This window comes from Pelecanus crispus, chromosome 9 (assembly GCF_030463565.1).
Source record: "Pelecanus crispus isolate bPelCri1 chromosome 9, bPelCri1.pri, whole genome shotgun sequence".
NCBI classification, from domain to species: Eukaryota; Metazoa; Chordata; class Aves; order Pelecaniformes; family Pelecanidae; genus Pelecanus; species Pelecanus crispus.
The window spans coordinates 7,735,599-7,753,332 of record NC_134651.1 but is presented as its reverse complement, the minus strand read 5'-3'; the positions used below and the strand labels follow the sequence as shown (position 1 = coordinate 7,753,332).

Below are 17,734 nucleotides of genomic sequence, written 5' to 3'. Positions count from 1 at the left end.
CTGGGGCAAAGTCAGTTACGAATGTAACCATTTTTAACTATACACATACGTTAAAGGCTTATTTTTGCACTTTTCTGGGGAATCCCTTAATTATTTTTTTGTAGAAGGTAATTTTTTTTAATTTCTTCATGCAGAATGTTCACAAAGATATTTTTTCCCTCTTTTTGCTGGAATGTGTAAATGAGCTGACTGACATTACAATAAACATAAATATCCAACCCAATTCTTAATCTCTTACTCATCCTACAAGTACAGAGGCATTCCCAAGGGAGATAACCAAGGGAAGGCACTGCATCATTGTATCCTGAGTTTGTATACAAGACCATTCATCATCTGGTACTCACCCAGTTTTTGCAAAGTTTGTCCAGTATGTCATCACCACTGCACTTAGCATGACATCATTTTTGGAGAAATTACAAGGAAATAATTCAGTAGGACCAATCATGGGGATTCCTAGTACGTAAGGAACCTCATCTCCATGGGCTGCGTCTGCCCATGCAGGTACCTGATCTGTCTGGCAATGGTGGTAGAAGGCATAGAAATATGTAGGCGATCCAAAATTTGAGTGAAGATCTGCTGTAGCCACTGCGGGTGCAACCCACTGGTGATCAGTGAACAAAGCCAGCAGTGTTTTCCTTCTGGTCTCAGGATTGTGTCGATCTGCCCAGTCCGTGTACATAAATTTAATTGTTTCCCTCAATATATCTTTGCCTTCAGGGTATCCGTATAAGTTATCCACAAAATTAGAAACTGCGAAGTCAAAATCACTAGCTGATATGCCATCTTCGCTATCCACAATATTTTCAACAAATTTTAACCCTTCCCCTTGGTTAACTCCCAACATGATGTCATAATTGAGGAATTCTCCTTGTTCCATCAATATCTGAGGATCATCTGGTATCACATCGCCGTCGATTACTGGTCCAAAGGCTATATGGTATCTTGCTGGTTGAATGTCCTGGTCGACAAGTTCTCTATAAGGCTTCTTCTGTAGACATTCTACCAATTCTACAGTGTCTGACATGTTGCAACCAACTTTTGTAGCCAGCATCCTGGCATATTTTGCAGGCTGAAAACTAACTGCCCAGCTGGAGAGAGCTGTTCCGCTTTGAGCTATTGCTCTTTGAAAAAGTCCTGTGGGGAGAAATATTTAAAAACTACTGAAGTGACCTTGAAACAGCTACATACTTGAAAGATTCAAAGGAGTTCTTTGAAACAATAGAAAACTTCAACAGAAGAGATACTTGAATCTTAGTAGTACTTAAATACACAAGATGGTGAGATCTGACTGTCATTGTACCTACAGGTAATGTATACAAAATAAATGCAGTATGCGCAGAAATTGAAGCAAATGGTTCTACCTCGATGTAGTCCAGCTGAGGAACAGATTTACAAAAGAAACTCAGGAAGACAAAGAAGTGGCATTACCTTATGTAGGATAAGCTTTATTAGCTTGAAAGAAATTCCTAAAGTTAAAGCAATTTATAGGTTGGAGGAAAAGCCAACAAGTCTCTGAAATGGATTGAATTTCTGGATATTGTTCAAGCCAACAGCAGTGTGTGTGCATACAACTATGTGTTAAATAAACCTAATATACTGCTTTTTTATGTTTTGTTTGGGATTAAACTTGGTTTGAGAGGTGCAGTGCTTTTGAATTGTATATCATAGCAAAAGTTCATACTTCGGAGAAATAGATGAGAAGGTACTGGGCAGCTATTAAATTTATAAGTGTCTAAGAGTCAAGATCCTTTCTTGTAAGGAGTTTTTTAATGAAGGTTTATAGTGATCACACTTATATAAAAAGGGAAATGATATATTTTACACTATTTACCTTTATAATTCAGAGATTTTAACATACGTTCAGGTATTCATTTAGGGAAGAGAGAGAGTATGATCTGGCACTGCATGTAAACTTGTAGCAAATCCCAAAGACTCCAGTGCAATTAATCTGGATTTATGCTGATTTAACTAGCACTCTGGACGAGGAATTCTACTCATAGAAATAACAAAATATGTTTAAATTAACATTTTCCTCTCCCTTCTGTAAGCATTTTTGAGCATGTCATGGATGAAAGCCTCACCCCCTTTGAGTCAATGAATCAATCCAATTTTTTTTTCTATTGACTTTAATACAGTCACAACTCCACCCTTGTCCAATACTTCTTGTGCTCCCTTTGTGTTGGGGCTTTGCCTTTTCCCGCTCCCTTTGGGAAGGGTAGTTCAGGTTCTCAAAGACATTTTGCATCTGAACCTTGTGCAAAATAATGCTCATCTCTAGTGTCAGAAACTTAGAGTATATTTAGGTAACTGTCACCTTTCTGTTTTTTTGGATTTTCATGGAAGTGCATCCAGTGCATTTCATAGCACATCTTTTGCACTAATTACTGGAAAATATTTTATACTGGCCTTTACCTCTTACAGCCCACTGTGGGTAATACAAAATGATCTATAGCATACATAAGTTATGCCGATTTAAGATATATGGGTCAAAATTTAATTTTACTTATGCTGATAGGCACCTGGAGTAATTCCTCTGACTTTGGTAGAGTTGCTTAGCGACTGGAAGTGACATCTGGCCTCACTCAATTTTGCTAAGAATGTATCTTTGGTCCAATGCTGATGAATAGCTGGATACTCCCACTAAAGGAACTGGAGTTAAGGTGCTCAGCTTACCTCAGAATTTTATTCCAATAATGCAAAAAATGGCTTTTACTTTGATAAGTAACATACTTCTATTGATAAAAACCCTCCATAGCCTCTAAATCAAGTCAGAGACATGCCTTTAGAACCTCTATTGCAGTACCAGACCCTGTACACTCAGAACTTAGTTGGAATCAGTTGCTGGCCGGAAACATTTTGCAAGCTTCTGAGGCATTTTAAAATCATTTTCTAGACTGTATTAGGTCCAAAACCAAAACTCTTAAAATCAGATAGGTGTAGGGACTAAAATATGTAAATTCAAGCCTCTCCTTAAATTTATGAGAAGTCATATCCAAGATATTATTTCCTTGCAAGATATGAGTAAAAAATAAGAAAGAACTTGAGCTATAAAGCAGGCAAAAATATATTTGCATGTTTACAAGGTCAGATATTGAGCTAGTATAAATCACCTCAAAGTCAGTGGAATTACCGCAGATGATCCAGGCATTGTAATAAATGTAAGTAAATGACAAAACTGAATTTTCACAAAGATGTATTTCATGATACTTCATAATGTTTCTTTTTTGCATATTGTGTAAATCTATTTTTATTGCTTTATTAAATATCACTGAACAAGGACAGAAAGTGTAATCTACATTTTAAGAAAATGCTGATATAAACACTATGGCTTGCTAAGTGCTACATAAACATTAAATGTTGGATTAAGTAAAAGTGGTCAAGTTCTATGGCCATAAAGTTATCTTAGGAAAAGAAACTAAACATCCCTCCTTCTGCTGAAGAATGCTTACAGAAATAGTCCTCCTCTCAAAGCATTTGGTGAAAAATGAACAGCAGTATGAAAAATTATTTTCATTCTGTCACATAATCCCTGGCAGAAATTGGTACCACACAGGATGGAGAACTACATATTTATCTGATAATGTGTTTGATTATTATAGATTATGGGCTTCAGACTGATGGAAAGAAGATTTAAATGTTCAATGGACCATATCACTTTGTGACTCCTATTCAAAGTCTCACCAAAGTAAATAATAACAATTTGCATATATTCATCTACATTTTCAGAGCGCTTTGTAAAGATGGGTGCTGTTCTGCCCACTTGCAGATGGGCAGTTATGAACAGCAGCATCTTGAAACAGGCGGAATGCATCCTCTCAACTACCAAGGGATCCTTTCAAAGGGAAATGAAGGAAGCAAAGGAAGCATCCGAATTTACAGCTTATGAAACAGACTGGTTAATAATGTGAAACAAAAGTTTTCTTGAACATGTTAAGATATTTGAAAATGTTTGAAAACTTGAAATCACTTTTCTTATTTGAAGCTGACCAAATTTTATTTCAATACCTTTTTTTTAATGGCAGGTCTAATGATCCCCAAATGAAACATAACATACATGGGGGTGTGGGACATTGTTCTGTTTAATCCAAATTTCAATAAAGCATGTTTTTGCTTTCTTATAAAAGAAATCCTCAAAAATTTACTTTTACAATTGGATTTTAAGTATACAGCCCTAAGCCCTCTCCAGTCCCCTCCCGAATCCTTTGATCTGCTATGTTGGCAAATTACTGCGTCAGTTTCCCCAAACAAATTCTGCTCCTGGCAGAATTCTGACCATGTGTTAGAATGACAGGGTAAAATTTGCTGATAAGAGGCAACACACAACTGTCCAGATATTGTAAATGTGGCATTTCACATTAATGTCATGGTACATCAAGAAAATCAAGATTAAGATCAAGTAAAAGTTAGGGGGGATAAACCGGGTCTCCTCATTCAACCTGAAGCTAAATCCTCTATGACAAAAGTTATTTTTGTGAGTTATGATGAAAAAAGATGATGCAGCGTGACCCTCAGATTACAGTGTAATGAGGTAATGCTTACATCTTGTTCTTATAGGCCAATTTATAAATATGTCCTATTTAACTGCTGGCAGTTATGGAAAAAAGTTTACATTAAAAAACAAATTGTGGAAATAGACTAAAATTTAAACCACAGCCTATTTTCCACTAGACTTTTCTTGTAAAAGCTGTATTTTCCTCTCATTTAACATAGTGTAAAGGCCTGCTCTAAAGAATCTGTCACTTCTATTGACTTCAGTGGGCTCTGCATCATGACTTTGCATAAATGCAGCTCTTTTAATGTCAGTGGAATTATTTTTTTATGACTGGCCAATTAGTGCCCCACGGAGATACAGCAATATAAATTAGTGGAGGATTGTATACACAGGGCAGGGTGTGATTGATGTACTTGGTAAAACTAAACAGTACAGATAAAAATGTGTGAAAACATTGAGACAAAAGTAATGTGATGAATAAGCAATAGCCATGCAAATGAGAGAAACTGTGTGGAACTGTGGTGCAAAAATAATAGGAAAAAAAATTGGGTGCCTCAAACAGCATGTTTTTAATTTCCTGCTGTCTGCCTCAACTAGAGAGAAAAGGTGTTAGTTATGGAATAGGAAAAAACATATAGAAGAAAATCCATTTGCAACTTGGATGCTTTGACAATTTTGGATCATGCATGCAAAACATTCAACCATTCTTTTATTAGATGACAGCAAGTGAAGTTCATGCACTTTCGGACAAAAGATTTCTGAACTAGGTACTTGTTTCCTTCACACAAAATAATAGTTTTAAGCGTTTCAGCTGTTAGCCTGAAAAGAGAAACTGTGTCATTTTAGTTTTCTTTAAATTCTGCTCCTCATGAGAAACTAAACATGCCTTTCATGACTGTCTGAATATAGACGACCTCATCTACTTTGAGCATGACTGACTGGTTTTCCAAAAAGGACACCCTTAAGTAGGAAAGAAAAGAGACAAAAATGATGCACTGAGAAATGCTGTTCAGAAGTCTGCTATAAAGTGTTTCTACAAAGCTCCATAGGAAAAAGAAGAAAGTGACCCCAAATTTAAACATGCACAGAAAGGCTGAAGGAGAAGGCAGCTTGTACAGCCTTTAAAAAGTTTGCTTAATATTAAGCTGAACTCAGCAGTTCATAGGAACAAAGAGAATATACAGAGCATCACATAGTACTAATGGCGGTGGCATGCAGACACCAAAATTGTCAAAATTTGCAACCTGCATAATACCTTTGGTTGAATTGCTCCAACGGTTACCTTCAGAATAATGGGATAAAGTCAACAGATTGACGCATGAACCGCCTGCACCAGATCCAAAAACAGTTATTCTTAATGGGTCACCACCAAAGAACCCAATATTTTCACTAGTCCATCGCAAAGCTTGAATTAGGTCAAGGAGGCCATAGTTTCCTTTTGCTGCTTGGTCCCCAGTGCTCAAAAATCCTGTGAATGTAAACAAAAAAAGAAAGGGTTAGCAAGTGCTCTTCTGAGTAATCCTGTTGCAATCTTCTAAGTAAGACTTCAAAAGAGATGCCATTAAATATTATGCAACTACATGATTTTCCATATTTACTGGACAACAACTTGAAATTTTGCACTCTTTCTGAAACAAATTATTTGGTATTCACTCTTTTGGCCATGATATATTAATGTACGGAAGATGAAGATACATCCCAGGCAAAATACTCATCTAAGTCTTAAAAGGTCACAACGTATTACTCCCAAAGACTTTGTGTTGATTGTACTGAGTTTAAGAGTAAAGGTTTAGCAAACAGATATGCTGCAGCCATTTTGTAAGTGATTTGGTCAATGGTGTATTGCGCTTCTGTACTTAGCTGCAGCCATGAGCTTTGCACATGCCTGAGAGGCAACAGTTACGCTCCTCTGTAGACTGTGTTTGATTATGTCCTGGCAACACAGTATCTTTTCCTTTTTTCTCCCCTCAAAAATGCAGCTTGTGTCGCAGAACAAGCTGGGTTGAACAATGTGAGCAGGTCTCAACTCCCTGAGCTCTGTCACATAGTCATTAACCTGAGTTAATTGAATCTACATTAAATGGATAAAGACAGTTTAAGCTGTTTCCATGACCCCTTACAACCAAAAGGATAAGAGCTCAGGGGTAATCCAGAGAGCATAAGAAATGCTCCCTTTTATTCATACTGGAAGAAAAATGTTGGAACGTGTCAGGTGCAGGAACGACTGTTTTACACTTTACTCCCAGCAGGACCCTTGTATTTAGTATTGTCGTTACTCTTGTCATTAGAGCCTACTGACTCTAAAAGGTCTCTTCTAAAAAAACTTTGAAGAAAGCCTCTGTTGATAAAAGACATTGCTTTGCTTCTGGATCCCATTTGTTGACATTTCCAATTTTCTCAGCTTAATAAACAAATGTTTAAATAATACCAGCGTTATGAAGTAGCCCAGCACCGCCATTTGCATATCAAACTGATTTAATGCTCACTAAATCGACAGTGTAACTGTTTTTCAGTACATGCTTTGTAGAGAAAAGCAACCATTACAACAATTATTTCCACATTAATTAGATATTAGCGGGTCTTCTAGTCTCATCAAAATTCTACTGAATTAACTCTCTTGAGTGCAGACAACCTACTCAAAAGAAGTTTACAGTAGTTTTTCAGACAAATGGCTTTCAAAGGAGTCCTACTGTTCCATTATGACAATAGAAGCAGCTTTTGAGACATTCCTAGGAAGAAAGACACATGTGTATATACTTGTATAAAGTAAGGATTTAACAACAACAGATAGGTGCATGCATGTACCTGTATTCATGTACATAATGAGCATATCATTTGTTACTTTATTATTATTATGATTCGGCTTCAAACGGCAAGCTTACATTTGGTATTCTGTCATATGTGTAGACATTTATCCTAACAGACCTTCTTTGCTGTAAACTGCACTGAAAGCTAATTGGCCTCTCTGCCTCCATAGTTGAGCTGTGCTCCGTTTAGGGCGAGCAGCTTTGTTTGTGTAGGTCAATCCTGATTTTTGTTACCATGGAGAGGGAACAGGAAAGTGGCATAAGGTGCCAGGCCAGCAATTCTCCCACTTCCAGACCTAATGTACCAAGTCTAATGGGTATACTTCATTCACTGTAGCTGTAGTAAATTGTTACTCTGATACTACACTTTAAAATAACCACTATTCTACAACTAAAACCTGACACATTTACTACTTAACTGCATAAAAAAGCAAAGTGACATCACTCCCATAGAAGAAAATACCACCTTGATATTCAGGGAAAGCCCAGAAAGGAAGTCATAAATATAATTAATTAATTCTCATTTTACTATTATAGCTCAGCACTGAGTTGAGATGAATATGATGTTATTTTACACTGCTTTACACTCTTTCATTTTCTTCTATGTAGCCAGAGGGGCTGGTGTGCATGCCTGTGTGAAAGGATGGCCCCAGTATAATCCTTCCTGCACAGAAGCATTCATTCCTGTCTTCACGCTCCAGTAAAATATTGTCCCCCATAAATAGTTTTTAAGGACACAGAGAGATGATGTCTTTGAATCTATGCTAGCAAATCTAATGAAAGCTTCCTAACCAGTCTCACTGCCTTTGTCAGCCTGCTTGGAGTTGAGGGATGGTACCAGTGACTGTAACAAAATTAAAATGTAGGAATTTATGGGAACTACAGGATCCTGTGGCTGCACATGCTGGGAAAGTCTTCCCCTTCCCTTGTGTAAGTATATGACTGTAGAAAATCGGTGACAAATCAGTTCATCATATTAAGCACCTAAGTGACTGCACTGATTTAAGGGAATAGAGGAAAGATTGATGCTGGCGGTCCTGGAAACACAGGCAGCAATGAGATGAGAGCAGTTAGAGCAGTTACCAAAACTGTGCCCTAAACAAGTCCTGCTTTGCTTTTTCCCCTTTCCCTGGCCTGCAGATTCCCTGAGCCTGGACAGGATCTGCTCTCAGCAGAGCTGCAGCACTGGTTCAAAAAGGTCCTGTTGATTTCTCAGAGCGATTCCAAGGCATGTATTAGGAAAATAGATGGTAGGGTTATAGCTGAGATACAGTGATCTCCCTGAAGGAAAACAAATGTTAACACTCAAACTTTCTGAAAAAGTTGTTTTCCATACTCTGTATAACATGCAGCAAAGTGGAAAGAAGTAAGTCTTTGCCTGGAAAAGCAACAGATGAAAATTATAGGTAAAGCTTTAAGGCAATCCCCTGCTGTTAAATGAGTTCACATCAAGCCTCGAAGTTTGATGGGGAAATGGGAAACCCTTGGGAAACTATAAATATACTAGTTTTGTGAAAAGGATCTTAAAAAAAGAGCAAAAGAGCAAACATCTCTTGTTGCCAAAGGCAGACATCAGGAACCTTGCGTTCAGTTCAGGAAACGTGCCAGAAGGGGGAGCTTTCAGTTTATGTAAAAAAAAGAAAAAAAAAAAAAGAGGAAAAAAGAAAAAAAAAAAGGAAGTATTACTAATATTCTCCTCATTCATCTATATTAGACAAATTATGACTTGTGTCCAGAGCAACAGCTCCGATGCAAAAGAAATATCTCACGCCTCCTCAGCAAGAACCACATTGGCTGACTTCCATATCTACACAAGATGGATGATTATTGATGTTGACTTTCATGACATGAAACATTTCTATCTCATTTTTCAGAACCATAAGAAGCCTGTTAATATTGCCACCTGTTCATGCCTTTTTTCTTATATGCAGTAGTATCAGCATGGCTTAGAAGCATTCAAAGTGTCATGAAATCAGAGATAGGACTGATAAGACAGATGAGGTTTTTCTTTCCAGTTTTGTTTTGTTTTGTTTTTTTTTCCTAGTGAGAAGTCCCTCAATACAGATAAACTCATCTAACTAAACACCCGTAGAGAAATGCTTTAACACACAGCATCATAGCCAGTCTGTAGGTCTGTGGGTGCAAGTACTTATTCCTATTTATCACTTAGATAAAATAGAGATTGCAACGATAAGTTTTGTCTTTATCCCAAGAGGAGCTTTCAGAATGTAATTAACATAGACACCATACATTTCTATGCATTCCTATGACACAATCATTACATTATCTAGATATTAAGCTAGCAATTTTGAGTCACAGAGGTGAACCTGCTCTTGCTGAAAAGGGCTTGTCTGTCTGAAAGCTTGTCTGTTTTTTAAACTGTATCAGCTAGTCTATTGAAATATATTATTCCTTTCTGCGAATGCTGTCTTATTATTACCCTTGGATTGTCGTCTCACCGAGAACGCTGCTATCATATGCTACCACCTTTTGCTCTTGTAAAAAAGTGAAGTAAATTATTTCTTACTTTAGTTATTCCAGGAAGACATTTGTAAAAAAACTTTTTTTGCATTATTCTCTGAAAAGGTCAGATTGAGCTAATTTTGTTCCATAATTAAGTCCTTCTACTGGAAATATTCCAATCATCAGCTGAACAATTGCTATTTTATATTCTGAATGGAGAGGTTATCTCTTCTTTTATCTCCTCCAAAGGAGCAGACTCTAATAGAATTATGGAAGTGAGGATGTGGTCTTTTGTGAGTTTAAGAAAGAGATTTATTAAGCTCATTTGGGCCATTTCTCTATTACACGTCTGTTAGACAAATAGGTAGTGTGTGCCACAACCAGGCCCTGTATTTTGTGTTAAGATAAATTTTAATACTTTATAGGCTTATCTGCCTGGGTAATGATTTCTGCTTGCCATTCAGATAGATCTTTTTTTAATATGAATCCAGCATTTTTGAAGAGTAAATAAAATAATAGAGTTGGAAAAGTTAAAATATTCTGTTGAAAACCTTAGTAGATTGAATTATTTTAAGCTCTGGCCTAATTTGAACATTCAAATTAATGAAGAGGGGAAGGCCAAGACAGAATTTTTCCTAATATAAAGGATGGCTACAACCCGATGATATAGTAAAAGACTAGGTGCAGGCTGGTGGATACGTAAGAGAGAACCAAACCTTCCCTCTGATGAGTTCTGTCCACATACAAGTGTTTCATAACCCAGCAACCTTCATGACTAGATTAAAGTAAGAGAAAGAATGTCTTGCTGGACAAAAAAAATATCTGCCTGAGAGAAAGTACACAGTAACAACTGCTACTCTAAAAATAAAACAGAAGAACTTATAAAAACTGGTCTGACATGTTAAAGGGTTTTTTCAAAGAGCTGTGTTACTGAAAGCAGAAACACTTCAGACTTTAATATTACCCACCTGTTTAGACATGTGTTATAATAATTTAGCAGTGTTTCCAGTTACAATTCCCCATGCAGTCAAATGTCATCTTTTATTTTGTTAAGAGCAAATGTTAAGTTGTACAAGTATAAATGCATCAACGCATAGTGGAAGAGTACAGGACATATTTTGAGGGAAGAATATATATTCCCTCTGGATTGCAAGTTTCTTGGCTAGGACTTTAGTTTGACACCTTCTATTAATATTGAAGAGTAATTGCCATCTACAGAAAATTTCAGTTGCCCTTTAAACTATACCTACTCAGAAATGTGAGCAAGATAAGCAAATTTTAAGCAATATGGTTAAACTTAAAGAGCACATTTGTTTTCATCTTGGACATCTCTCTTCAGTTCACATCAGCTAACTAATCTGAATGAATTATGTGGGCAGCAGCACTGTGAACATTAATGTGTATGTGATATTCATGAAGCAGAGGATACTGCTTCTCGCTTTGCTGACCAGCACATCCTAATATTAACAGCATATTTTAGTAATGAATAAGGGTTAAGGTGACTAAAAGGACTGGGAACTCCCATAAGGAAGATGTAGGAGAATATAAACCATTCACTGCAAGAAAAATATTCCTTCATAGACATCTGCAATATACCTCTGCTTGAGAATCAGATAAGCAAGTCTTCTGAAAATGCTGCTCAATCAGGAGTTTTGTATCAAATTCATTTAATACACAAAAAAGTAATTGCACCATTAGCAAAGTACTCATCTGTTTCTATAGCTTTCTGCCACATATCAGTAATAAGATTAATGATTTCAGAAGTCCAAGGTTTTAGCTTAACTTCATGAGATGTGCAGAGTATCATGCAACATTTTTATGCACTCTTTGCTGGCTGTTTAAGATACTTGAGACACTGCATTTATATACAGAATTTATTTTAATTTTATGTATAGAAGATAAATTAATATGTCACAATCTTTGCAGGTGGACACGCTGTACTTCTAAACAATTAGAAGACAAACGTTCTGTTGCAAAGTATTTGTTAACAGATGTACATTGTCAGGTTGGACTGGGCACTGATCAACCTGATCTAGCTGAAGGTGTCCCTGCTCATCACAGGGGGCTTTGACTAAATGACTTTTAAAGGTCCCTTCCTACCCAAACCGTTCTATGATTCTATACATTATATGCATATATTTGCAAACTATTCACTTTTCACGTAGTAAGGTTATGTGGCTGGTCACGTATATCGTTTGAAAACTTACTTATATTTCCTGATGTCATACCGTAAACTTTATAAATTAAGGACAAGTATCTTCCATACAAGTAACCTGCTCTGATTTTTTCAGCCCATGACTCTTTTTTGGGATGTGTTAGGCTTGCATTTCTGCTGTGATCAAGTTGTGACTACCAAAAGAGCTGAATGTGCCATGTAACACTGATTGAAATAATGGGGGACCAGCAAGGCTTCTGATATGAGGCCAGTTTAAGAGCAAATGTTCAAGAGCTGTGGATTATTTTTTTTTTTTTTAACAAAGACTCTCTTATAGAATGAAAATCCATCTATTCAATATGGCTGGACTATACATCTGACTTAAAAAGAACAGCTCAGAAACTGAAAAGTTTTTTGTGAGTAGTTGTTCCCACTATTCACATAACCTCAGTCACTCAGTAAAAAACTAGGAAACAGCTCAACTATTTTAAGTGTCTTAATTAAGCTGTGTTACTGTAAGAACGGTAGCTCAAGGTTAAGTGTATGAACAATAAACCATACTGTGAGCAATGCAAAACAGCTGCAGTAATTCATTAACTTACCAAGCTAAAGTGCTGCATCTGTGAGGTAGAATCGCATATAAATACCAACAGTACCAACTTCACTGGCCAGTGCTATTGCCCAGCAGTTAGCCTTTGGAAATTCCCATTCATTTCACCACAGTAAACAATTTACAGAATTGAATCAGCAAATATAAGAACGTAACTATATCCTTTGGCAGTTTGTAAGTATACATGGAGAAAAGTGTGTGATGATGTATAAACTTGGATGTGCTTTTTCAGCATTGCTATTTCACTGCTGGAATTTTTAACACTCCTCCCAGAGCACCAAATCCTTCAAATTAATATTAGTGAAGTGGCCAGTGCCTACAAAAAGGCTAGGCTTTCCTTGTGGCTTTTTGAAACAGAAATTTTCCCTTCCTTGCCTTTTACCTAATTTCTTTTTCTGTAAGAGGCTAAACGAACCGAACACTGGAGGTTACGGAAGTCCCTTACAGCTGTTTCAGTCTGGCATCTGTCGCTTGCCAGCGCGGATGCATTACAGCAAACTTCTAGCACAGAGGCAGACTGCGGAAGACTGAAGTGTCTCACACCAGGGCACTTTATTCTGTTGTCAAAGATGTACTGGCATGACTTCACTGGGTGCCATGCAGCCCAACGCAGGCTAACTCTCAGTCTTTTTCCAAAACACAGGTTCTCTTTCACAGGCTGTATCAAAGTCCTTTAAACGTCAAAAAATGTCTGGATGAAGCCAGATTTTTCCCTATGCTGGAAAATTATCCTCAACCATTAGAGAAGGAAAGAAGATGCTTAGATTTACTGTGATATACTTGGCAAGTATGTCGTAGGAGTTGAAACAGTCTGAGATGATAATTTCTAGCATTCTCTGAAGGCTCTCAGGGTGACTCTCTTTGGCGTCGAAGTTTCAGTAAAAAGATGCTAAAAGTGTGAGTGCTTTCAAAAGCTTTAGCTGCCTTTTCTTCATGTGGTCAATGGTTTTTTTTTTTCCATTCTGCCTTGTCTGTCATGTCCGGACAGTCGTGGGCAGTCTGTCAAGTTGTGGGTATTCTCAATGCGCGAGACACTCCTGTGCCGGTCCCTGTGACAATCCCGTGCTTGCACATGGTGGTGGCACGGGGCAGGCCCACACGCTGAAGCGGGTCAATGTTTGTTTGCAAAATCCCGAGCTGGCCGGTTTCTCTGCCTGCAGCACAGCACGGTGGGATGTTGTTTCCCTCCAGCTCTCCCAGCCCGCATGTCAAGTGTGACCGGTCAGAGGGTCACAGCTCCCGCAGCGTGTGGCAGCCTTGTCAGACGCGGGGCAGCGGTGAGAATACAAAAAGTCAGGCGTTTGTTACAGCACTGTCAGCTGCCCAGACAAGTTTCTCAGCAGCAATTCTCTAAGCCCGCGCGGGTAGAGTTGGTACCAGGGTGGGAAGCATAAACTGATCCTGCGCTGTCGTGGTTTAGCCCCAGCCAGCAGCTCAGCACCACGCAGCCGCTCGCTCACTGCCCCTGCCCCGATGGGATGGGGGAGAGAATCGGAGGAGTGAGAGTGAGAAACACTCCTGGGGTGAGATGAGAACAGTTTAATAATTGAAATAAAGTAAAATAGTAATGATAATAATAACAATATAATAATGATTATAATAATAACAATACACAAAGCAAGTGATGCACAATGCAATTGCTCACCACCCGCCGACCGATACCCAGCCAGTTCCCGAGCAGCGATCGCTGCTCCCTGGCCAACCCCCCCCCAGTTTCTATACTGAGCATGACGTCATATGGTATGGAATAGCCCTTGGGTCAGTTTGGATCAACTCTTCTGGCTGTGCCCCCTCCCAGTTTCTTGTGCGCCTGGCAGAGCATGGGAAGCTGAAAAGTCCTTGACTAGCATGAGCAGTACTGAGCAACAACTAAAACATCAGTGTATTACCAACATTCTTCTCCTACTAAATCCAAAACACCGCACTATGCCCGCTACCGTGAAGCAAATTAACTCTATCCCAGCCGAAACCAGGACATGCGCTCTGCAGGCAGTTCTTGCAGGCAACAGTTTGGCTTCAGCACAAGGAGCACGGATAAAAGCGGCTTCAGCTGCCCTCTGCTTGTCAGCCCTCTACTCAAAGCACAACACAGCCCGTCCCAAATGATCACCTGAGACATCAGCTCTATAGTAGCTTATTATGATGACCTTTACTGAAGACTCAAATGAAAGTCTGATAACAATCTCAGGGATACTTTGAAAGAGTTATATAAGCAATAGGGCTAGGCCACTACAAGCGATCTTTAATCCTGATTTCTGGGTATGCTGTAAAGGAAAAAAGAAAAGGAGGCGGCAAGTCGAGTCTCAGAAATACAGCTGCAGAAACTAATTTTACAGGATTTTAAGTGGTATGTGCTGACACGTATCGGAAAGTAGAAGTAAACCTTAAGAACTGATGAGTGACATTTGGCATAGGTGGATGCAAAAGGCAGCTGGAGTACATTTGATTTGATTGTCTCTTCCTTAAAAATACAGAAAAAAAGACGGGGTTTGCTACAGAAAAGAGCAGATATCTATGAATACTTTCATCTTTGAAAAATAAGCAATTCTGCTGCCAGCAGAGAACATCTGCTTAAATGCCTTCCACAAGGTAAAAATCATAGTTGTTAGTACACGGCTGACTCATGCTCTAGGGTGACACAACTTTTAGTTTAAAGTATTTTTAAGTCGCATACCAACTTTTTACAGGAAATGAACAACACTGTATTACTAAGTAATACAATAGCAATGCTCTTATGAACCACCGTCTTTGAGAACTTTAACAAAAATATAAATAAAATCAATAGTCTTTGAAAGACAGCATGGACAAAACCAATTCTTGTTATAGGTTGAAGTGTGGAATAATAAAAATCAAACATATACTGATCCTTTCAAATATACTCAGCCAAAGCCCAAATAATAAGGAAAGACTACATGAGAGAACAGAAAAGTCCATAGCCAAAGCCATCACTTGACTTTCCTACTTGGCAGAAGAAAGCGATGCCCCAAGGGAGAGATTCTTGTCTTCACCAGGATTGAGTGCGCAGCTGTTCCAGTCCTACTTACTTCAAGTAGTGCAATATGCAAAATTAAGTAGCCCACAGCACATTGCATCAAATATCTGTCCTTTATTATGGTCTTTCAGCATCCCCATTTCCAGTAGCAAGATCAGAAACAAGGCATTAAGATATGGTAGTCTTTCATGCAATATGCCATAACTTTTAACTTTAGATGATACAATTAAAGGCAGGAGCTACAAACCTGGAAAGCATGTCATAGTGGACAGTTAACAAATATCAATGTTCTTAATGTGCAAGGCTTTAAAAATCAAAATTGACCCCATAAAAAAAGTCTGCTTTCCATTTTCCTTCAAGATTTGGGCAAAATGAGTTCATTATCTCAAGATAGCCCAGATGGAACTTGAAGATCTTTCAACCCAATATATTTGAGAAATTTTTGCTATATAATGAGCTGTGTAATATGTGCAGCTACTTAGAACTACATGTGGTTCAGACTGTGCTTTCAAAGGTGTCTTTCAGGTAGTACATTTTAATTGATTGTTATGTGCCAGGGAACACTTTTTCTAACTTAGGCCTGGAAATTGCCTTTGCTTTACAATGGTCACTCTGGTTGTATATTAGTATATGCGTTCAGTAATATCACACAGTTTTTCAGAATTTTGAATACATGCATAGAATCAATACGTATGAGGATGAGAGAAAGTATGGGTTTAATTTCACTAGAAGGGAAAATTCATATTTTAGAAATAAAAAAATCATAATTATGAGTTCCATTGAGAGGGGCAGCACCATAATTTTTGATACTTCTTCACAGTGTTGAGATTTGCAATGAGGTCCAATCAATGCTAATATATATTCTATGAGCTGATGAAAGGGAAGTCAGAAATCTTCATGTAAAACTGTATATGCAAATCACTAGTTAGAAGCCTAGCAGCTATTTGAAAGTGCAATCTTTCAATCAGAACACAGAAATTATGGTGCTAATTTACTGTGAACTCAAATCTCCTTATTTGAAAATAAATAGAAAAGATTAACCATTGGGCCAATTTACCAAGAACTGCATTCAGTATGTCATCCCTTGCATTTTTAAATCAGAACTGGAGGCTTTCTAAAAATATGTCACTGTTCAGATAAGATTCAACTTAGAAAAGTTTTATGAGCAGTAGTATAATACAGGTAGAGGTCATACCAGATCATCACAAAAATGCATTCTTGCTTTTGAATGTGTGACTTAACCAACATATGAGACTTAAATAATCAAGATCTGACTTCTGTAGCCTGATCAGTGCAGATAGACCCTTTAAATGTACTGGGAATTTAAATAAGTTTTGAAAAGCCTGAGAAATAGAGCTTTTCCATCTTTCTTCTTTCTCTTTTCTTCTCCCTTTTCTCTTCTATTCCCTTCTCTTTTTGCAAAGCTTAATCTTATTTAATCAGTATCAACATTATTCTTGGAGTTCTGTTATTCATGTGAATTTATATATGTGTTCACTATGCTCTTTGAAATATACTTGGGGGCACACAATCAATTTATCGCTTGACAAATCCTGGCAATACTTTTACCCCTGTGATAACGATCTGCCACACCCTCTACAGACGCTACGTGGTTGACCACCTCCTTGATCTGCCTGTGGCATCGCATCCACATCTGTTTCCTGCTGTAACGCAATATGCCGTGGTAGCACAGTGATCAGAAAGGTGACATTCTGCTCTGTCCCTTTAAACACCTAGAGGCATATTTGTCTTACAGAAGACACTGTATTGGTGGCTATCTTAGCCTACACATAAGAAGAACTTCTGGTAAGAAAAAGTAAGTAGAAGAAGCAGCAACCCAGTTTCAGTTTGAAAAGTGAGGCACGTTGGAGCACACTGCAACACCACCATAATTATAGCACATCAGGTTATGTATTATGGCGTGTTACTGCAGGTGCCGTTTGTGTTTATGATGGCAGAGAAGCTGAATCTATTCTCACCCAGTGAAAAGGACTCGTCCAACAGCGAGAAAGCTAAGGAATATAGTGGGGTTTTGACTTACACCTGCGGACCTCTAAAAGTCTGTGGGCTACTTCTCAGGGGCCAAAGATCACTACGAAAAGCAAACCAATTAAAAGCAAACACAAATGTACTTTATGACCATCTGAGCCACTGGGGAAAACTTTGAGAGGTCTGTAACAAAAATATGTTGCAAACAACTATCTTCATACACAGG

The 17,734-nt window shown here is 38.0% G+C and overlaps 1 protein-coding gene across 9 annotated transcripts in view; it reads right to left on the bottom strand.

Annotated features, from left to right (window-relative positions):
• Positions 1 to 17,734, bottom strand: part of NLGN1 (neuroligin 1) — a 315,375-nt gene that overhangs the window by 1,487 nt on the left and 296,154 nt on the right. For 5 of the 9 annotated variants that reach the window (XM_075716215.1, XM_075716217.1, XM_075716209.1 and 2 more), the window contains 2 exons: positions 5,775 to 5,960; positions 345 to 1,134 (listed from right to left, as the gene is read on the bottom strand). In XM_075716215.1, the coding sequence (XP_075572330.1) occupies positions 345 to 1,134; positions 5,775 to 5,960 (976 nt within the window). Of the gene's footprint in view, positions 1 to 344; positions 1,135 to 5,747; positions 5,961 to 17,734 lie in introns of all 9 variants that reach the window. The other 4 variants (XM_075716208.1, XM_075716211.1, XM_075716210.1 and 1 more) reach the window with 1 other exon arrangement.